Here is a 23,362-nt window from a genome sequence, read left to right as displayed (position 1 = left end):
GGTGTGGCCAAGCCTCTTGCAGCTCCCACGGGCCACAGTTTCCAGCCAATGAGAGTTCCAGGGGCATGGCAGGTGCAGCCCTCTGCTGCTCTTATACGTAAGAGCCAGGGCAGGGACATGCTTCTGTTTTCGGGAGCCATGGCACATGGCAAGCCCTAGACTTTGCTCCCCAGCAGGAGCTTAAGGTCAGATTAACATGGCTGACAGTCCAAATGCAGCCTGCAGACTGTAGTTTGCCCAACCCTGCTCTAAAGTATGATCACCAGGGGGAAGTAAATTTCTTACAGGTGATGTTTAGGATGTAAGCAACTAGTTGACAAGTAAGCTTATGTTTATCGGAGTCTACTAGTTGCTTTCTGTCCCTTGCTGCCTCTATTGGAGAGGCAGCAAGTGGGGATGGGGGTGAAGTGAGGGGAAAGACAGGAGCCAGTGCTAGGGGGAGCCGGCTTAAAAAGCTGGTTCCCCCCAGCACCACGTTGGCGGGAGTGTGTGTGTGTGGGGGGGGGGGAAACAGAGGCACAGCAGGAAACAGTGCAAGCGGGGACTGAAGCAGTCTCCAATCATGCCGTTTCTGCCAGTGGGGCTCTTGTACATTTAAAAAGCAGAAGCCCTGCAGGAAGCAAGGGGCCAGTGGGGGAGGCCCCGCTGGTCCCGCAGGGCTTCCTTTTGAAAGGAAGGGAAGGCTACTTCAGTCCCCGCTCACACTGTTTCCAGCTGTGCCTCAACCACTCCCTGCCCCCCCCCCCCCCCACACACACACAGATGGTGCGGTGGGGGAACTGGCTCTTGCACATTTCAAAGGCTCAGGTGCTGCAGGGAGGATGGGGTCAGTCCCCCACTGGCCCAATGCTCCCTGCAGGGCTTTCGCTTTTGAGTTCTTGCTACAGATCAAAGGCAGAGGCTCCTTTATAGATTAATCCTATAGGTAATCCCATTAACTATTCGATTCATTAACTAATCTAAATTGAACATCCCTTGTACTGTTGTATTGCAATTCCCTGGGGGGGGGGGGGGGGCGGGTGTCAGAGTAGGGGGTTGTGTGATAAGACAATATCTGAAAAAAATTCCAGTGTGGAATGGAGTACCAGAGGCTCAGGGCAAGGGATAGGAATGAGGAGATGCTGCGCAGCCATAGTGCACCCAAGCTCCAGTTCTAGCCACCCAAGCACTGGGGCTGGCCAGGGACTGCACTGCCCAGCCATGTGAGTACCAGATACCAGCAGCATCCAGAGCTCTGCCCCAGAGCACTGTACCAAGATACACCGGCTTACTTTCACCTTTGATGATTAACTAAAACCCACCAATGTGTTAATATTTTTACTGAAACTCCATGTTCCTAACTCACAGAACACCACAACAGCAAGTAACTGACATGGATCCAACATGGATTTCAGAGTTACATAGCTGGGTAGAACACTGAGTATTTCCTAGGATAAGAAACACCTCAGGACACTCCCACTCACATACCAAACTTCTACTAAAAACCAATTAAATTCAACAAATTGCCAAAACCTTAAACATTGAACAGAAGATCCTGAGCCACTCCTCACAATGATAAGCTGTGTATGGGTTCCCTAGCCAGCATGACAACTGGACCAACTGAGCAAATGAGGATTCTTAAGTTACTCCCTGGGGGGCAGGGGGGAGAAGGAGGGAGGGAGGGACGCACGGACGCACGGACGCACGCACACAGTGGTAGAATATCACAATTTTTTCCACCAAGCAGACCCCTGAACTACGGATGTAACAATACAGTCTATTAACCAATAAGCAAAAGCTTATAGGTTAATGCTAGAGACTACGCCCATTCCCTTCCCCACCCTGGCCAGTAAGTTTTTAGCAGGCTGGCCAGCAGCCCGGCTCAGTTCTGGCTCACGTTGAGTCCGGGAACTTGGAGTCTCCCCTTCCCAGATAGGGGCTGCTGCCACTGTGCGTTGCTGCCTCTCTATTAGCTTGTTTTTAAAATGACTTCCCTCATGTACCAGCTCCTGCCTGGCACCCTGCACTGTTACCTCTGATACAGCTGGTTGCTGGCTCCCTCAGGGACTATAGAATAGTCAAGTAACTGATAAGAATTCATGAGGTTAATCAGCTATTCAAATAACTGATATTTAACATCCCTACCCTGAACCATCTTAAGACAGAGACCACTCAGAGAATACTTCAAAGAAACAGCTAAAAGACTAGTAACAGCTTGTCTGGGCCATACTCACAAATATCCCACCACAGATGGTACTGACATGGATAGTAGGCCAGCACTCTCCCTTCTATGGGCCAGTCAGAGGAAAGGAGGACAGAAGAGATTAAAACCATTGAGAAAAAGTAGAATAGAAAGGAAAACTTCTGTTTCATGTAAACAATAGTTTTGTCAGTTACACAAGAGAACCACTGTTGTTAGAGTGGATTTTGTCAATGAAAGAGCAGGTTTAACAGAAGAGGCACAAAAATAACAAGAATGCTGAGACACCCGCAGAAGAAAACAAAGGAAGGTTACATCACTTCTTTTGATTGTGTATGTCTTAAATGTGTTGATTATAGATGCAGAGGCAATTTATGCAAAGAATTTCCAGATGTTCCCTCCAGCTCCCCTCCCTCTTCTGGCCCATCCAAAAATTCTCACTCCATCCGTAATTTTCTTTCCCTTTCCAACTGTGCTCTGCCCCACTCCACAGCACTCAATGATTCCTGAAAAAAAAAAAATTAGGAACCCAATACTGTCTGTTAGATTTATCACTCTAGGCAAAGTATACTTCTTGTTTAGCCTCTCACAATATATAGTGGTATTTTAGAAAACAGTAAAGGGGGAAAAGGCAAGAGAGAAAGTGGTTCTCTTTTATACATTAGTGGCAACAAGTCTTTTGAGAAGCAGCAGGAACTTTAATAGTATTTGGCAGAGTCCTTACTATTATACCCATCAGTGAAGAAACAAGCTTTTATAGGTACTTTAGACACATCTTTATGTTCTCTCTCAATTTTAACTTCAGTGAAGGGAATGGAAAACACAGAAATCCCACTCCTCCACATATTCATCATATATTTTGTTTTTAGTGGTGCTGGAGGACGAGTGGCCACCAGTTAACACACCACAAATTAATAGATTAATGTAGTCTACAGCCTTGTTAATTAGTGAACATAGGAACCGACTGGACAGAACATACTAATTACATTTAGTCTAAATGCCTGTCTAACAGTAGCGAAATCTGGAAGCCTTGGTCAGCCCTCCTTCCTCTAATAGAGTCTCAAAAGAAAGTGGAAATCTCTATAAGGAATATTGCACAGATGCTTTTAGGGAATTAGACTCAAAGGATCAGCTATTTTCTTGGCTTCCCTGAGCCTTAGCTTCCTATGGAATGGATCTCTCCCAAGTTCTAGACTGATTCTACCTCTCTATTATGATGTGATTCCTGCACATGCAACGTTTTTAACAAACATAAAACTGAGAAGTTGCATGTGTCCACGTTAACTCAAACCTTATTCCCTTTATACCTTTACTTTATACTTCCATTGACTGCTGCACATGTCAGTCTTTACCAACTGGTTCTCACTAGTTCTGCCAGTGGAATCTCTGTACTTTTTTTATTTAAAAATAAATTAATACACAAAAATCTGTGTCACTGCAAAGTTAAAATATCACATTGCAAGTCATAAAACCAGTAAGTTAAGGCTCCTGGCAACATTCTGACTTTGAGAACACTGTAGTTTCTACTCCTGTTTCCGTATGAGTTTTAATACGGTACAACTCACAATATGTGGAACAATGAGTTAAGATGGCTGTAGCATTTGTGATTTCACCTGTGTAATCTTGATGCTTATTAATAGTTCTTCCAATTTAATATCTATGCTGTAACATGCTAGTTTCTATACAGATTATTATTTATCATTTGTATTACTGTAGCATCTACCAACCCCAATCATGGGCCAAGACCCAATTGTCATGGATACTGTACAAAAAAAAAAAAAAAAAACCAGACAAACCCTGTCCCAAAAACCTTATAAGCTAAGTAGGAGACATCAGGTGGATAGTTTGGGGAATACAAGGAAACAATGAGAGAATCTTTGACAGAATGATCAGCAGGGGTCTCAGCACACAAGAAGTGTACTCACTGTCAGTATATTTAGGTACCATGGCAAAGGAGAATTTCAATGAAGGATTTGAAGGAAAACAATGAAGTAGCTTTGTGTTTATAGGGAGCTCCGTCCAACAACAGGGACAGCCTAGGAGAACACACAAATGTAACTGTTTAAAAGATTATCACCACAGATGAATCAGAGGCAGGAGTTTCTCTCCCCATAGTAAATGAAAGAAGTGGGGTGGTGATTGATCATGAGGGCCCATGTAAGTGAAAACAGATTTATGTCTGATGCGATTGAGAAGGGGTGCCAGAGGAAGGATACAAAGAAGCGATTACGTGGTCAAAGCAATGGACTAAGAGAAGGATCTTTGCAGCAATATTCTGAATGCATACAAACAGGGCAAGACTGTATTTGCCCAGGTCAGAAAAAAAAATATTGCAATAACGGATACATACTAGCCAAATTAGTTGAAATTACAGTAAAGAACAGAATTATCAGAGACAAGGATGACAGTGATATTTTTGGGAAGAATCAGAGCTTTTGTATAGGGAAATCATGTCTCATCAATCTATTGGACTTCCTGGAGGGCATCAGCAAGCATGGGTTAAAGGGTAATCCAGTTGATATAGCATACTTGGACTTTCAGAAAGCCTTTAACAATGGTCCTTTTTACAATGGTGAGAAATTTTGTACAAAGTATGCCTTGTGAGGTATCTTTTGAAAACTCTTGGTATTCTGGTTATTACTGTCTTGGTAAAATATGAGTGGCAACATCATATGTAAAGATATAAGATTCTATTGTATAACATTACCAAGACATGTAGTCGTTTGGATTAATTGTAAATCTAAGCTTATTGGTTAATCATTTAAAGGGCTATATGCTAACATCCCTAGTCTGGATTGGACCCTGGGTAATGTCACATGTCTTTTTATGTATCAGTGGCTAGTTAGAAGACAGGAAACAAAGGGTAGGAATACACTATTAGATTTTCACAGTGGAGGAATGTCAACAGTGAGATCCCCCAAAGATCTATACTGGGATCAGTGCTGTTCAATATATTCATAAATGATCTGAAAAAGGGGAACATAGTGAGGTGGTAAAGTTTGCAGATGACCCAAATTCCTCAAGATAATTAAATTAAAAGTAGACTCCAAAAAGTGACAAAGAGATCTCACAGAATTACATGACTTGGAAACAAAACGGATGAAAACCAATGCTAATAAATGTGAAGTAATGCACTCTGTAAACCATAATCCCTACTATACATAAGAAATGATGGCCAAAATAAGATATTGGGATCTTTGTGGATAGTTTTCTGAAAACATCTGCTCAGTGACAGTCAAAAAAGCTAACAGAATGTTAGGAAAGGGGCGGAAAATATAATGCAGCTAGACAAATATATGGTACGCCCACACCTTGACTACAGTATGCAGTTCTGATAGTTGCAGCTCAAAAAAGATATTAAAGTTGGATAAGGTACAGAGAAGGACAACAAAGTTGATTAAGAGTATGGAAGAGCTTCCATACGCAGTCATAAAATTACCTTCTCTTCAGCACTTCCCTCTTCTCTATCCGGTTAAACAGCTCCTGTTCCCTCTCCTTCTCTGTCATCTGTTCCAGCCGAGCTCTGTCTTCTTCATCTCCCATCAGGTCTTCCCCATAGCCATCATGGAACTCCTCATCTTCAGATGAGGAATCTGAATCTGAGCTGGAGGAGGAGCTGTTGCTTTCAGAATCAGACACTTCACCTGAAATGAAACCATGGGACAGTTAAGTTACACTAGACACTGCAACTTGGCCCTACCAATAAGGCAGGGGTCAGCAACCTATGACTCAGCATGGAATGAAACACAGCTCTCTTGTTATTCTCAAAATACATGAAACTTTTCAAATTAAAATGAAAAATGGTTTTTCACCTTTAACCAGAGATGAAAATAAGGTGTCACACTCTGATAAGAACTGGCTGCGCTGTGGCAACAGCTCGCTAGGGCACTCTGCTTGTCAAAAGGGCTGGCTCAGGGCATGCTGTAGGGGACACGCATGCTTCCAGCTGGGACAGTGAAAGGGACTGGCAGCAGCAGATGCCTCCACCTGCCCGTAGCGGACTACCCTCAGCCCCCATCTAATGGCTGTGGTCTGTCCCCAGCTCCTGGGACAGACCCTGAAGCCCAGCCCTGTGACAGATGCAACAGCCCAACTGTGCTGGCCTTGGGCTCCGGCTGCGGCAGCCTGGCCAAAAAGATCCCGCAGCTTGGGTAGAGGGGAGGCCACAATCTAGCTGTGGTGATCCTGGTACGGCCCCTTGTCTAGCTTCTGCCTCTTGCATTGCCCACAAACCCCAACTCCCCGCCCTGAGCCCCTCATACACCCAACCCTGACTCCTGCATCCCCACCTCCACAAACTACACCCCCACCAGCAGCAGAAGTCTGTGAGTACAATGTTTCATTTATGCCATTATTAATCATCATGTAAATTATTGATCATATTAAGTCATATTTTCAGTCATGCAAAAGGGCATTCTTATACTGGCTCTTTGTTGATCACTTGTTCTGAATTTTGACTGGCTCTTCGGTTTGAAAAGGCTGCCGAGCACTGCAATAGGCAGGGCTCGACAAATCACTGAATCTACTCGGCCGTGCCAAGTAGATTTCAGCCAGTCGCCCCGTTCACTGGCAGCGCGTGCATGTGCAATGTGGGTCTTGAGCATGCTCAGTGCGGAGCTGGCGAGTAGGTTTCGCCGCCATTTGTCAAGCCCTGGCAATAAGAAATGTAGAATATGGGAATCTGTATTAGTCGTCCATAGGGATGTAAGCAACTAGTCGACTAGCCAATAAGCATATGCTTATCGGATAGTCCACTCAACTAATTTAAATTCAATTCAATTAATGGAGAGTGCCTATCTCCTGGAACTGGAAGGGACCTTGAAAGGTCATCGAGTCCAGTCCCCTGCCTTCACAGCAGGACCAAGTACCATCCCTGATGAATTTTTGCCCCAAATCCCTAAACGGCCTCCACAAGGATTGAACTCCATACCCTTGCTGCTTCTACCATAGAGAGGCAACAAGGCGGTAGCAGGAGCCGGCACTGGAGGGAGCCAGCATAAAAGTCGGTTCCCCCCAGCACCATCTCCAGAGGAGAGGGGAGGAAGAGGAACAGCGGGGAACTGGCAGAGCTCCCACCTTTGAAATGTAGCACGACTGGGGAGCTCTTGCTACATTTCAAAAGCAGAAGCGCTGCGGGAGCAGGGGGCGAGCGGGGGACTGAAGCAGTCCCCACTGGTGCTGTGCTCCCTGCATGTGTGCTTTACTTTTGAAATGTTCAAGCCCCCGCCCACCCTTCCCAGGGGGCTCTTGCACATTTCAAAAGCAGGGAACACAAGATCAGCAGGGGACTGCTGAGTGCCCCCGCTGGCCCCATGCTCCCTGCGGCATTCGCATCTTTGAAACATAGTAAGAGCAGGCAGGGCTCTTGCTCCATTTCAAAGGCGGAGGTGCCCTTATTGACTAATCTAATAGTCAATGCAAATTGCATCGACTAGTCAATTAGTTGAGTAATCATCCTTAGTCCTCCATTACACTAGTAACAATAGCATGGAATAAAGAAGCACAATAAAGCCAATTCAACTGAAAGACAATATATTTAAAAACTCAAAACGGAATATTTTGCTTTTACACAAAATGTACTGCTATCTACAAGATCTCATGGAGCCCAAGGACTTTGCAGAATTTCCAAGAGACTATGGCAGGGCTACTCAACTTTGGAAGCTTTGGGGGCTACAATGACACTCACAGCACTCAGAGCAACAATGTAAGTGTGGTTGCAGATAGCTTCTTTCACACTAATGGCATGAATACAAAGATTAAGGCAAGACTACACAACACACAGGCATTTGTGCTGTCATTTAAGTCAGTTCTGTTGATATTAATAAAACACAATATTTACCCAATTTCCACCCACATGACAGCACTTTTAATGAGCAATGACAGTCTAGGAATTGAACTACTAAAACGCATTACCAGAAGACCATTATATTGACTACTTTTTTGTTTTGACTTCACATTTTAACAAAAACAAAAACTGCCAATATATTTACTGAAATATAAGTACAATCAATGTGAAGTTAAAGTCACCGAGAGAAGTGGCATGGCTAGAAAAGGAACCCCAGAATCTAACCAACAGAACCACTCACCACCTACAGGAAAGAAGCCAGACGTTTTAACACCCAGTTCCCTGCTCTAACCCAATGCTCTTCCCCTCCCTCAGAGCCAGGCAATCTCAGGTCTCCCCTCCTCCTCCCCACTCTAAGTCAATGTCCTTTCCCTCCCACAGAACCAGGGACATAAATCTAGCAGGGCAGAGGGTAATGCACTGGGTCTCACTGGAACCATACCCTTTTCCCTCAAGGCGCTGGAGCCCGTGTGCAAAGTGGCTGTGAATGATCCAGGCACGCGACTCTGAACGTTCCATTGAAGGCACGTGCCGCCACTCCGTCCCTGATCCCCTTTGCAGAGCAAATAATTCTGGACATCTGCCTTTTAAAAAACCTGTGCGAATGGGGATTTAACATGTAAAAACAAGGAAACATCCAGGAAAAACTAGACGTATGGTAACACTACCCAAGACCCAGCACAGACCTCTCTCACCCCGGCCTCGTTGCCTGGCTCTGCCGCCGCCTCACCACATCTCTCACTGCCCAGCTCTGCCACTGCCTTACCACTTGTCTCACTGCCCGGCTCCCCCACTGCCTCTTGCCTCCCCCTACAGCTACTGTCCATGTGTCTTAGCTCAGTGCGGCGCTGTGCAGCTCGGCTCGCGGGGAGGTGCTGCCAATGTGGCCAACACAGCAGATATGCCCCCCCGCCCACCAGCAGGTCCTGCGTGCTTGGCTTTCCGGGAGGCGCTGCCGCTGGAGCCCACAGCAATGAGGCAGGCAGGCAGCCTGGGAAGCAGCTCAAGGTACCACGGGCGGCATACAAACTGGCCACGGGGCACATGCAGCCCATGGGCTGCGTGTTGAGTAGCCCTGGATTATGGTGTCACTATTGTTCCAGCATAATTTCCATTTAAGTTTTCATTTTGTCAGGACAAAACTTATTTTTCCTGAAATGCAGAAGCAATAAAAATATAATTGTTTTTAAATCTTGTTTTGATGCAGATCGAGTTGACACACACTGAATAAGACAGCCAAGTGAACTACTGATTTTGAATGTTTCAACCCCTTTTGACAAGAATATTAAGGTCCTGAGGTCTGATTTTTGCCTCATATTACTTTACATCTACTAAATAGGACCCAATATCACTTAGAAGTAGGTTCTAAGCTTCCTACAAGTTAGTTTTAATACACCAAGATGCAAGTGGCAACTTAAGCACTATCAACATTATCATTCCCATGCCTGTTGAAACACAACATTGTTTACAGGAGGCCCCACACTTCGCAACAGCCCAATTTACCACTCCCCGCACTTATGACCTTTGCTGTAAATGCAGAAGGGGCCTAAATCTCCCGACTTACGTCCTCGGCCCCGCATTTACGACAGAGTATGACACCTGTTATAAAAGCAGACTCAAGTTACAATGTCCCTGACTTGTGACACTATCTCCAGAACTGATTGCGTCGCAAGTCAGGGGCAGCCTGTACATAGGACTTCAAGTGACAACATTGCCAAGCTACAACACAGGATAGGGCTGAGACAGATTCCTCAAAAGGATAGTTCCTTGAGGAGACTAAGTTCATCAACTTAAGTGGTGGTAGTTTATATATCCATATTCTTCACCACCCTTATTGCTAGGCAACCCAAGGCAGCAATGAGTTATAATTGCCAGTACCATACTGACACACCAACACTTTACTCATAAATTTGTTTCAGGCACTGCTGAGAACAGAACCCAGGCCTCCAATATGACCACTCAAATATTACCCAGCCATATTGCATCTTAGACTGTGTTCCAAACTGTTATTTTAGCCAATACACCATATTGCCCTTCCAGAGTTATGGTTATAAATTCTTGCATTCCTAACCCTGTTTCCACCCCAAATCCCAACAAATATTAACAGGCAATATAGGGCCCGATGAAAACCATTTTATTACTGTGGATTTTCAGATTTAGTATTTTCTGATTACCTTTTAAAAAACAGAAAAAAAAATATCAATTCCATGTTTATGGGTTTTTTAAATCAAAGTTGCCTGATACATTGACAACAATTAAGTAGCCTTCCTATAAATGCATAAAAATGTTCCAAATTGGACTGCAATGAGAAACTGATTTTACAAAACAACCTACAATTTAAACAGATAAGTGACATTTTAACTCACTTTATAAAGTAGCACTCAATGTGACCAAAATGACATTGCTGAAGGAGTACCACAAGTCCACAGAAGAGTTTAGTGTCATTTTAACGGAATTCAAATTTGAAAAATAAAAATGCACAAAACAAAATAACTGATCCTTGCTATTTTAAATTAAACTCAGTATTTTCAAGTACCCTACATTCTGAAAGAATGTTTAAATTAGTTTCAAGTTAGCAGTTTGAGTCTGTATTTGCATTACATATTGACAAACTTATGTGTCATTTTTGCCATCTCTGGCAGAGATCTCCACTGTGGTACAATATGGCTAGTCTTGAAGTGGTTTTCTCATAAAGTGATTCGGTTTTGGCTACAATTGAGAGACATGAATGGTTAACTAGTAAGCATCACCCTTACAGGGTAGATGCTTACCTTTATGGTTAACCAGCAGGGGCTGGAGCAGCCCACCCCCACTTAAGCAGTTAATTGGTTAAACAATGTTTAATCGATTAACTGATTTAACAGGCTTTTATCTCTTTACTGTATGTAGACTTTTATATTACTAAAGCTTCTCTGTGTCTTCAGAGCTGATGGAAAAAGGTGTGAAGTACGACAACCTCTTATTTTAGGCACTCATTCCTTCATATCCTTCCAGGAAGAGCAAAGATATACTATATGTAGGATAGAACAATTTTGAGTGCTGTGCAACAACACAAGCCATTGTTCACACAGTTCTGGTGATGGATGGGCAAAAGACGGTAGCTTGCTGCACTGATCAGTGTTTCATTGCATGGCTGGAGTCTGAGCGCCACAACTCCTGTCAAACACACATAGCAAGGAACTGAGTTCTCAGAATCTGCACTTAAATCCTAGATGCTGGCCCTTCTCCCCTATCCCCAGCATTCCCTCATGGCCCTAGCACCCTGCATTCCCCTCTCCACAGCCACAGCATGCCCTCCCAGTTCTCACTGACCTGTCACCTCCTAGGCTATGGGTAGCTCAACTGTGCAGTCAGCATACCAACCTGCCACTGCAGTCCTAATGCCAGGAGAGCCAGGATTCTGTATTATTTTGATTCCACAATTCTGTCCGAGTTATCAGTAATGGTGGAATTAAATGCCCTATGACATCCCCAAGTAGGGATTTTAAATTGTGTTTAACCAGCTCATCGAGTAGTCAATGGAATATTCGATTAGTCAATAAGGGAAGAAACTGCAGAGCCACAGCAGGGTTAGCTCCCGGCCCAGGGAACGAACCTCACTGCAGTTCTGCCTTTTAAATGTATTAAGAGCTGCCAGGCTCTTAATATATTTAAAGGGCAGAGGCACAGCAGGGGGAACCAGGAGTGAGCCAGGACAGCTGATTCCTGGCTTGCACAGAGCCCCTCCACTGAGCCTCTACCTCCTCTGTTCCCCCTGCAAAGATAGTGCTACCTTTTAAGCTGGCTCCCTCCAGCACCGACTCCTGATCCCCTGCCCTTTGCTGCCTTGTCTGATAGAGACAGCAAAGGTTGGGGGGGGGGGGGAGAGAGACTAGTCAAGTAACTACATGACTACTCGATAAGAATATATGCTTATTGGGTAGTCGACTAGTCGCTTACATCCCTACCACCAACTTCCAATCTAGCAGAAGTCCTTCCACTCATGCGCTTCTATATCAACATATTGGTATATCTGACTGTTACACAGTTCACTCAGGAAATGAATTTGCCTTGGCATCGCTGAGAAATTAAGTTTTTCCAGTTAGAGTGAATTTGATAAAGCTGGACAACATACTGTTTTTCAATATTTGCTGGAAATGGAAGTAACCACTCAAACTTTTCAGACTGGTATCACCACCACGACAGGCATTAGGAGAGTTTTCCCTTATTTTAATGCTTTCACGGTTCTGAGAGGATGGAATATGCCTACATGCCACTAGAACAATCATTGAAAGTTCTTCTTTGCATTAACATGGATTACAGTACCTTCCTCTGAAATACTTGTTACCAGCCACTGTTCAAGGCAGAACAATGGAATAGATAAGCAATGGGTCTAACATCTTCCTAGATCTATTCCATTAAGAGATACCTGCCAGACATTTTTACCATAAACAAAGTTACACTTGACTTTTCTTCTATAATTTCAGCAAAATATAGCATACAGGATAATTATCAGCCTTATATTAACACATAAATTAAGTAGCCCCATACAACACAGTACCTTCAATGACAGTCTACAGAAAAGTTGACTGGAATGTGGACAGGGAATGAGGGGAACATTCATGGGAATAAAAGACAGTGGCCCCTAAAAGGGAGGAACAAACTAGAGGGCCTACAAACTCTGTCCTCCTCATCTTTATTTTCTAACAAAGGCTGAAATAGGTTTAGCAATTTTCCATTGAAGTAGGGTTTAGTATTTTTAGTAAATGCTTTCATCAATACCGTACTCAGCTACACACAGTTTTAGATTAATTCTGAGCTACCACAAATCTAAAGATCATTTGACAAGATCATCCAGATCACTAGGAGCATAAAACAAATATTCTGAAGATGATTTCAGGCATCACTGACACACTGAATAGCACATAAAATGAGGTAGCTTCATTCTGAATAGCACTGTTAGTTGGTGCACGAGGAGTGTTTTCTTACCCTCTTCAGGTGCTGAACTCTCAGCTGAGCTATCCTTATCTGAGCTGCCAGAGGAGGCAGCTTTGTTCATCTGTTTCTTCATAGCTGCCTTCTTTTCTACCTTGCCAACTTTTCCCTTCTTTTTGTTCTTAGACCCTCCAACAGTCCACTGCAAAGTAAAAGGAAAGGACGGAAACATGAGACAAGGCACTAAAAGACGCCACCCACTATCCTCAAAAATAATGAAGAACATACTAGTGTCAGAAATACAATTCTGAGAAACACCCCTATATACAGGAGCAAGAAAACAAATGTGCTACAAGATAACGGAGGCAAATGGCAAGCATTTATCCCATCAGACTTAATCACATGAAAGTCATCCAGATTTTTATTAGAAGCTCATAGATGGCTCATATTGACAAGACAAAACAGTTAAGTCACAGAAAGGTCCACATATTCTAAAATTATTTGGCTGATAAATATTAAAACAAATCTGAGTACTGAGGGCTTTTACTCAGAAAAACTAATTTACAGACGTAGCTAGACATTTCTCATTCAGTGTTTTAGCTTTAGCCTCCTACTATTAAACAAGAAAAAGTGGGAGATTTTTTTCTAAATCAAGTTTATTCAAGAAGCACATTTTAGATTCCACTAAGGGAAAGAAATGCAGAGTCCTGCAGAAAATTCCTCAACTCCTACAAGGAATACACAAATGATACTTGTCTGTTTTGTGCAAGTGATTGCAGTTGTTCTTATTCCTAGATTAATGCATGAAACATCATATGCATGTACATGAGACAGTATGCAACTAGAATTATAAATTTAGTTTGAGTTTTATACTTAAAAGGCTCAACTTCTCTGGTTGTTGATATGCTTAAATTATAAGCTTTGTGGAACAGGACTATCCCTTCTAGTATAGGGGTGAGTTGATGTTCTAGGGCCTGCAATGGGCAGGAGGTCAGACTAGAGGATCATGATTATCCCTTCTAACCTTAAAGTCTATAAGAATGTGTGGAAAGCACCTAAGACATGGTGTAAACAATTAACATTGTGACTCTGTAGTTGCATAAATTCCTTTTATTATACAATATAATTTCTCATTAGGTTTCTTCATCTTCCCTTACCATTCACCACCGTCACAGCTGAAGCAGCATGGGGGAGGGGGGGAGGGAAGAGACCAGAGAGGCAGCTCCACAGGAGCCAGTACTCCTGGGGAGCCAGCTTAAAAGCCAGCTCTCCATGAGCACCAGCTCCCACCTGCCCCCCTCCCATGCTGCTGCTTCAGATGCAGAGGCAGCAGCGTGAGAGGGGCAAGGGGACTCCCCAGGAGCTAGTATGCAAAAGGAGGCAGCTTAAAAGCCAGCTCCCCACACATACCAGCTCCCAGGGAGCCACTTCCCCTGCCGCACATGTAAACATGTAACTGCTGAAATTCAGTGGTTACACGTTTACCTGAATACAGACATAGTATTCATAACAGCAATGTTAATATAACAACCAATGATACTGTGGGATCTTGGGATAATGGGATGACAAGCAAGGTGTTTATCAGTATATCCCATGCTCCCAGCATCTCTAAGTATTCCTTTCACATTAAGCTCTGCCTTGCTTCCACACTGCTTTTTTCGTTCTTCAAGAAGCTGAGAGGGAATGAAGTAGAAAAAGACAACTTCCTTTCCCCGCCCCATTTCTACCTCACAAGATATTGATACAGGAAAGGTGCTGCTGTATTTCACTTGAGACCAATGAGCTGCTGAATAGTTATAATTATGTCTGCTACAGATCACTGACCTAGAAGCACACTTCTCATCAAGCAGAGCAAGCTCCAGGAGGAGCTACAGGAGCTGCAAGAATAATGACATGACAACAGTGTTCTGCTGAAAGCAGTGGGCTAGTTTACAAGTCTGGGGATGCACTACACACACACATACAACTGGAGAATTGCCTGAAGGAGGAAAAGAGTCATAATCCTATTCCTCCTTTCTTGCAATCCCTACCATGCCAAGAGCATCAAAAACTGCACAGCTCAACCATAATGAAAGAGGTGAGATGAGGATTTTCCACCGTTATCATCTTGGCAAGAAGACTTCCCTCTGTTGCATACAAGTCAGAATTATCACCTCATGGAAAAAAAGTCTACTGCAGTGAGCAAGTTGCATGAACAGGACATGATGAAGCAGACATATCTACTCTATCCTAAAAATCAGTGTGGGTGAAGAGTGATCACTTTGGTTTATTTTCCCTGTAAATTTACAACCCTATTTATTTTCATGTTCTGTGTGTAGTATGGAGGTTTATATATTAGATTTGATTGCCTCATAATTCAAAGTTAAGTTTGAGAATATATCTGGACTTTTTTAATCTGTATTTATTTGGAATCCACAAACTGAATATAAATACTTGCGCAAGTGACAAAACTGCCTGAATTGACAATTTTTCTCATCCAAGATGTAGTTTTAAATGTAGCAGTGTACATCAGTGGATAGCTTAGAACAAATCAACTGTGTGCCAGACAATGAGAATACATAAGTAAATAATTAAAAGCTAACAGTCATCAAATGAAATAATATATTTGCTAATACCACCACCCAGCTCTTATGAAACATTTTTCCATCTGTAGAGCTCAAAGATTTATTATATTTAATAGAAACTCACTGGAATGAAGCTTCACACATCATATTCTTTAAAGACTTAACACCACAGGTTTGTTTCAATTCTTGTTTTCTATAAAGGTCTCAGCAGGAGAACTATAGCCAATTACATTCTTCTACTCATTAAAGTATTTTTGTAACAAATACAAATAGGTGCTAGAAATTTGGGAGAGTGGATATTATCATTTGTCTGTGCTAGCGGTTTTCAAATTGTCAAAATGTTTTTCCCTGCAATTACAGAAAGAAGAATTCAAGCAGCTCATGATGTGACCATTTTTAAGGGGTGGAACGAACTATCACTCCACTTCCTGAAGACAGATGTTTGCAAAGCCAACTGTAACATTGCAACAGAATATTTTTACTCGTGCACTTATGCAAACACCTTGTTAATCTCCCCATTGTCTTACTCGGTCACATTTAATTTCAATTTTTAATAAAAACTAAATTAGGTGGCACCAATCCCCAGTGCTACAAATCCTACCTACACACTAAGACCAAACAAAAATACCAAAGCCAACAGTCAGGCCTTACCATATAAAAGAAACAGCCAGCTAACCTTAAAACAAGAGATCAGAAATATCTTGCCCTTTCCAGGCATCTGCACTTCCTCAAAAATCACTGGTAAAAAGATGGGCTCGGTAGCATACTGATGATTATCAAATTTGGGCTATTTCAGTCTAAATTTTCAGGAGGAGGTTAGAGGGGAACAATGCATTTCTAAGATCAAGCTCCTCAACCCCAGAAAATGCTCTCAAGTTTTAAAGCAAACCCTGAAACTGAAGGGCCCTCAAGCACCTCCACTCATCTCACCTCTAACCATATTATATGCAGGAGATAGCAGTTTTAAGCTGGCAGGTCAAAAATCATGTAGGCTATTGTCTCATAGCATTAAACAAGTGCTGAATTTTCTAAAGAATATTTGTATATTGAGCATATAGTCACAATTCTGCATTTGCTGAATTCCAAGTGAAAGAAGGAAAAGTTCTTTCTGAAACCCATTTCTCTAGGCCTTATCATAGGGATGTAAAGAGTTAACCGATAAGCATCACCCTAGTTAACCAGCAGCCCAGCACAGCAGGCCCAGCTGGGCTGGAGCAGTCCTCTGCCCACAGGATCCGGGTTAACTTTTTAAACAAGATTTTTACAACACAACTTGATTGTCTCTCTCAGAGAGGCCAGCCTCACCTGATCTGTATCTATACAAAGTGGTTCTGAGCATACTATAATACAAGTATCTCCACTGTAAACGTCAGAACTCTCAGACAAACAAGCTGTAGTAACTCAGATACACCAAGTCAAACTTACCTCATCATCACTGTCTGAAGTTTCAGAGTCTGAAGAAGCTGTTGGTTTGCTAATAGGTGGCTCTTTCTCCTCAGAGTCACTGCGTTTCCGTTTAGCCAATGACAGGAGCTCCTAGTACAAAAAAGTTTACAATTTATTTTAAAGCCAAATACTTGGATCTGCTAACGCATGCTCTTGTATTTGTATCCTTCTCTATAGTATCCAAATACTTTCCAAAAGCAGCAGGGGTCCCAGTCAGACTCAATCAAGTTTATGTTTGTATTTCATAAAAATAAAAACAGATCAATGCTGGAAAAAGAGTTTGAAGATGACATGCCATAAGTGAGAAGTATTATTTCTATTTACTTTGTAAAGAAACAAAATTACCTGTTGGTTATGCCACATGGCAAGATGCGTTACAGCCATTTTAAGTGGATATTGCTGGATGACGCAAAAGCCAGCTGCCCTAAGTAGTCAGGTAGTTCTTAAGCAACCTAATTTTTGAAGCATGCTGCTAGTTATACACTTTCCATCATTACAATAAAATGGCACACCAAATCTTTGAATAATCACATTAATATTTTTCACACGTCCACAACTAAGTTGTGATGAGCACATTCAAAAATTGGAATTGAAAAAAATACACACACAAAAAAGATGGACAGGAGATCTCCAAGATGCGACTGCCCGAGTTTCAACCCCCCGCACTTACAACCATTTCTGTAAGTGTAGAAGGGGACAGAAACCCCCGACTTATGTCCTCGACCTACATTTACGACGGCGCAGGGTGCCTACCATAAATGTGGGTTCAGATTACGATGCCCCTGACTTGCGACACTTCCACTGGAACCAATCATGTCGCAAATCAGGGGCCTCCTATACTCCTCTTGACATTTACTTTTGGCTGATTGCATTATTAAGTGTCAAGAATCAAAGAAATCACCAATAGTTCCAGGGAAACAAAGTAAACCCCTGCTATCTCAGCAAGGTGGGGCTGGGAGCTGGAATTCCATCTTCTGCAGCAGCCCGTTGCTAGTTTGCATCTAGTAAGGGAGTGTCAACCTTCCATAGTTGTTAGAAGAAAGAGGAGCTTTTTGTCTTCTGTTTGTTATAAGGATTTAAGAGTCACAACTATTTCTAGGCTGTCCCACCATGAATAATTCCATTCCCTGGCACCAATCAGATTTTTTTTTCAGAGAACACAAGCAATGCCATGAAATTTACACTATTCTAGAGTTTAACTGTTGCTTGCAAGGTTCAGATTCTCTAAAATGCTTCACTGCTGCTGCTTAACTTCAACTACCAGCAGCAGCACCACCACCACCACATAGGAACTTCTGAAGTCTTGGGAAGATTAACTGGTTTATATTCATTTCTATAAATGAAAGGTTGACTTTATAATCATATGGGCCAGAACTTCATTTTTAAGTGCATGTAAATTCTGCAGAAATTGACAGCTTACCCACACTTGCCAAGGAATCTTCCACTGGCAAGAGTTTTGTTTTTTTCAAGCCTCTCTCAGAAATAAAGACATCTAACATCAGAAGATTAAGCTGGTTTTGGGTTTGGTTGTCTTGGGAGGTTTTTTTTTTTTGGAAACTCTGGTTCCTGACCTTTTTGTTGGAACTCTCAACCTCTCGCACAAAAATGGCTGAATGGCATCCTTCCCCCCACATCCCTGTATATCCTCTTGCACAATCACCATGGTTCTTTTATTCTTGACCATTTTCCTTTTCTCTACTAATCCCCCCCCCCCTTTTCTAAGTAACTATTCTGAAGGGGGGAGGGGTGTCTTCCTTTTTCAATTTACCAAAAGACTATATGCTGCAAGGTAAAAGGTGAGGCACCAATTAGGACTCTATTTGGAGTATGCTTTTGCAGTGGAATCAGAAGCCAACACAGTCCCTCTCTACCATCTGAGCCTAATGTCCAGTACATGTGATTTGCTAATATGGATGTTTCAAAGGCCTCTGTGGAACAGAAGGAGTAGATGGGCAGCTTTAATGTTCCTTTTCCCTAGCAGATGCCAACCTGCTCTAGCCCTGGCTTGGGGTCACTCTCAAGCTTTTTAAAACAGGTTTAAAGTGAATTTAGTGACGATAAAGAATTGATAGCCTAGGAGACTGAAGTTCATTATTTGTACACAAAACAGAGATATAACCACAACACCTGTGCAAGTTTTCCCCATCACTTCTCTACTACTGTTTTTCAACACCACCCAAAGGAGTCTCTCTCTGGGTCAAAGAGGAATTCAGTCTCCAGGCAATGTTCTTTCTTTATCCTTTTACCAAAACGCCAAGCAACAAAAGTTCATTTACATTTCTGTTTTATTTCCCAACACATCAAAAGCTTCTCTAATGAAGTTACCACTTAATGACCCAAGTACATGCATCCACGTCACATCTGAATACTTAAGAATATTTAGCCAAGATACCCAAAGGGATGAACTTCCCTACATGATTTATAATATATACTGTACAGAATTTATAAGTTTTACATATCACAACACCAGACACTATTAAAGAATAATTAAAAAGATGGAAAGTCTTTTGAACAAAGTCACCTCCACAGAGTACAAGAAATAGAGTCTAACTTCCATGTTCTCTTTGAAGTTCTCACACACTTAAATTAATGCCAGGCATCATATTTATCTTTCAAGTTCCTCTAGGGATGTCAAACATTATCATTAGTATTTCTGGACTCCTAACCTCAAGTAATCCCCCACCAATTGAGCCCCCCAGATTCAATCACTGAAGCTAAGTGGAAACTAATGAATTTGTATTAATAATTCCCACAGTAGCCAATCTGGACCCTCTACAGGCATACTGTGCTGGACGGTCAGTAGAGAGAAGGCACCTGGCTGTATTTATCTCCCCCTAATTGGTCTCCTAACATATGAAATATAATTAGAAAATTAACTGTTCCTTTAAGTATATTCCACTTGCTCTTGCCGTTTTTGGTATATCTATAGGTAAAGGCCACATGATCCCTAAATCTGACAAACATAAACAACTGAGTGACATTCCTCCTATAGAGACAGCACCAGGGACTACAGGTCCAATGGGTGATGGAGCAGCTAACTCCCTCCAACTTTTAACCACATAAGTGACCCTCAGACCGTCACTTTCCAAACAAAACACGCTAACACCTTTCCTTAGCAAGTAAAACTAGCGGTGACAGAGAGGACTTTACAAGTGATCTCGTCTCAGAGCCTGAACAACAACACCGCCGCCGCATACATTTACTCTCTGCCCCACATCCTGGTCCAAATCGATGCCAAGGTTTCCATGGATTTGTATGATTACCCCCATGGGATTAGCACCATAATTGACACCTGTGCCCAGGGCTTTAGCGGGTCTGTTATTACCCCCGCCGCCCCAGGTGCCGGGCTGTTTTCTACCAGCACCCGCGGGCTGCTTGTGCGTTACGCCCGGGGGTCTCTCCCCCGGGCCCGGAAGCCGATCAGGACCCCATCCCCGCACGGGGAGGCGGGTCCGAGGCCTTCCCCGGCAGGGCGGGGCGAGCTCCGGCTGGCCCCGGCGGGGGCACAGTGGCGCCCAGCCGTGTGCTCCGAGCAGGGAGCCCAGGCCCCAGCCCCGGCCTCCCGCTCAGCTCCGCACCTGATCCAGGTTCTCCTCGCTGCCGCTGTCCTCGGTGTCGGAGTCGATGAGGACCCGGCCTTTCCGCTTCTTCACCATGGCGGAGCCGGCCCCGCCGCGCTGAGGGGCCCGCGGACTGTGCGGCACTGAGAGCGGCTCGGCCTCCCCCGCGCCGCCCGAGCGCCCGGGACACAAAGGGCACCGAGCATGCGCCCCGCGTCGCCCCGCCCTCCGGGGCGGAGCCTCCGCAGCCACTAGCCGAGGGGGCGGGGCCCGGGCTGGGTGCACGTGTCCGTACGGGGCTGCTGGCTGGGACGCGGTATCACCCGTAGCTGGCGCCGTGGGATCGTAGGGGCCGAGCCGTCTGCCTCGGGTCCCCCGGGGTAACTGCGGCCGACAGGGATTGCGGAGAAATACATTCTCCTTCCTTCTGCAGGAAGGGCGAGCTGGTGTCTCAGGGCAGCGCTCTGAGCGCAGACACGTTCACTGCCCTTCCCTACCCCACTGAGGGGCCCGGTGTCTGGGTAGAGCTTTCATACAGCAACCGGGGAGAGGAAACGTTAAAACCACAGGAAAATGTGATCGTGACGTCGCGAAAGCGCGTGCGGGGGGAGGAGGTGGGGCAAACGACAAAGGTGTATGTATATATAATACTCGAAATTACTTTGAACCGAGGTTTGAAATTGACTAGATAGCATAGTAAGCACTGACACCTAGGGTATAAAGCCCCATTGACCTCCTGAGGGATGCAAGAATTATGTGACAGAGCCTATTTCGGGATTAGGGCTCAGGGGCTGGAATTTGTTTCCGCTGAAATATGGAATTCAGCGATCTGTCTCCCATTGGCATGATTAGTGCAGGAGTGAGCAGTCCCGAAATGAGGGCAACATGTATATTGTTGTTTTTAAATTATAACTGACTCCCTTTGGATGAGTTCAGTCATAAAAGCGGGTTTGCAGCACACTTAGTAAAATCACATTTTAATATGCTGCAGCTAACCGTGAACATACACAGATCAAAACAACAAGATAGCCATACATATGGGGCTACAACTTGAAGTCCTCACTGAGATTATAGCTAGGCGAATTTCCCATGGGCTTCAGAGAGTTTTGACTGAGTGAGGTGCTCAGCTATCATACTATGATAATGGGTACCATATCAGAAATAAGACAGAATTCAAGATTTGCCCCTGGACAATAGACTATACCCTTCTGTTCTAAAAGCAGAGGTCACCTTCACTTGATCTAAAATAGACTCTCACCTAAGTGTCAGCAGCTTTAGGATTTACATATTTCTTCAGACTCCTTGACACTAGAGTTAGAAAAGTACAGATAAATGCACATCATGTTTCTGACATCTTTAGAGAGCAGATATACAGCAGTACCAACCAATCATGCATTACTGTGCCCTGTTGTAATTAGTGTAATTGGCAAACCCGATTATCTGAAGGACTAATTTGACATTTCTAAGGCTGCAAATAGAGATTTAAAATAGTCACTAATATAATTTAACAATTTAATTGTGTTCCATTGTTTACCTGCAATGATTTGAGGACATTTTTGTGGCAAGTTGCCAGGCCGGGAGAGAAGAAACCATTTTTTTTCAAACCTTAATATTCTCTGAACAAAGTCTATTTACTTGTCCATTACATGTGGAGATTGTGGAAAGAAAAACTTGGTTTTGAGTGTGCTGTAAAAATTATTTATTATTCTGAACGGGGTGTTGATGCTAAAATTTAAGAGCAACAATTTAAATGACAACATAGTAAACTATTTCACTACTGTTCATCAGAAATCTGTGGATAGAACACCTTCACTTTTCTCTCCAGACTGGCTCCTGAGGTCACCCCTGATTCTTCAAGAGGCTCTGCACAAACACAAGTTCCACTTGTGTGGAGCTCATTGTCTCTGTAGTTGTAAAGACATTTTCTTAGTTGTATATAGGCTTAGCTAAGGAAGGACTAATGGTTGTTATTAAGAATCATTATAGTTAAGATTGTAAATCAATATATAGCCTAAGGTGAACCCTTTAAATTTCACTGACATTTAAATAATAGCTTGGAAAGCCAGGAACAGTAAGGTAATGTTATAAAGTCCCAAACAACAATTATTGGGAAGTACCAAAGACATAGTACTCCAAACAATGTTAACTCTGACTGTCTTTATTTTGGACACTTTCTTTGAAATGTTAATTTGCCTGTACTGAGTATCAGGCAGTGTTAACCACTCATATGCACTGACATATCTTATGAAAAATTTCAGCCGAAGATCTCAAAACACTTTGCAAGGATTAAAGATTTAACCTCCACTACCTGGCTCTTTGTGGGGTAGGAAACATTTAAGAAAGAAAAACCTGAAGTACACAAGTGACTTGTTCAAGATCACATTGGAGATAGTGGTGCTGATTGGGACAAAAAAACAGGAATGCTGATCCCCAAACCCTTATGTAAAGCCAACAGGAGGAACAGAACCTGGGCTCTTGGGAGCTTAGTGCATGATCCCCTATACCACTTGAACTAAAAGTTAGCTGGCTGTTATCTAAGGCTGTAGAGAAAACTGATTTGTTCTCTCTCAGAGAGTATGTGTACCCAGTAGTGTTATTTTGGAATAACTGATGTTATTCTGAAATAACAGTGTGCGTCTACACTAGAAGTCTTTATTTCGATATAATGTCAAGCTGGAGGACTTCTTACTCTGACTCGTGGTAACCCTCATTTCATGAGGAGTAAGGGAAGTTGAAGGAAGAGTGTACTTGCTTTGACTTCCTGCTGTGTAGACAATGCTATTTCAACTTAAGCTTCACAATTGACATAGCTGAAGTTGCATAGCTTAACTTGACTTTAACTCTACTGTGTAGC

General features: G+C 43.2%; 1 protein-coding gene across 1 annotated transcript in view; it reads right to left on the bottom strand.

The window, feature by feature from the left end:
- Nucleotides 1–20,714, bottom strand: part of RTF1 (RTF1 homolog, Paf1/RNA polymerase II complex component) — a 55,742-nt gene extending 35,028 nt beyond the window's left edge. Inside the window, exons 1-4 of the mRNA XM_075927141.1 lie at nt 20,527–20,714; nt 16,928–17,038; nt 12,993–13,140; nt 5,619–5,823 (exon numbers count right to left, since the gene is read on the bottom strand). Of these exons, the coding sequence (XP_075783256.1) occupies nt 5,619–5,823; nt 12,993–13,140; nt 16,928–17,038; nt 20,527–20,604 (542 nt within the window). The 5' untranslated portion in view covers nt 20,605–20,714. The remainder of the gene's footprint in view (nt 1–5,618; nt 5,824–12,992; nt 13,141–16,927; nt 17,039–20,526) is intronic.
- Between the last annotated feature and the right edge of the window lie 2,648 nt (nt 20,715–23,362).

The sequence above is a fragment of the Pelodiscus sinensis genome, chromosome 4 (assembly GCF_049634645.1).
Source record: "Pelodiscus sinensis isolate JC-2024 chromosome 4, ASM4963464v1, whole genome shotgun sequence".
NCBI lineage: Eukaryota > Metazoa > Chordata > Testudines > Trionychidae > Pelodiscus > Pelodiscus sinensis.
The sequence above is the reverse complement of the archived record's forward strand: the minus strand, read 5'-3'. Positions and strand labels throughout refer to the sequence as shown.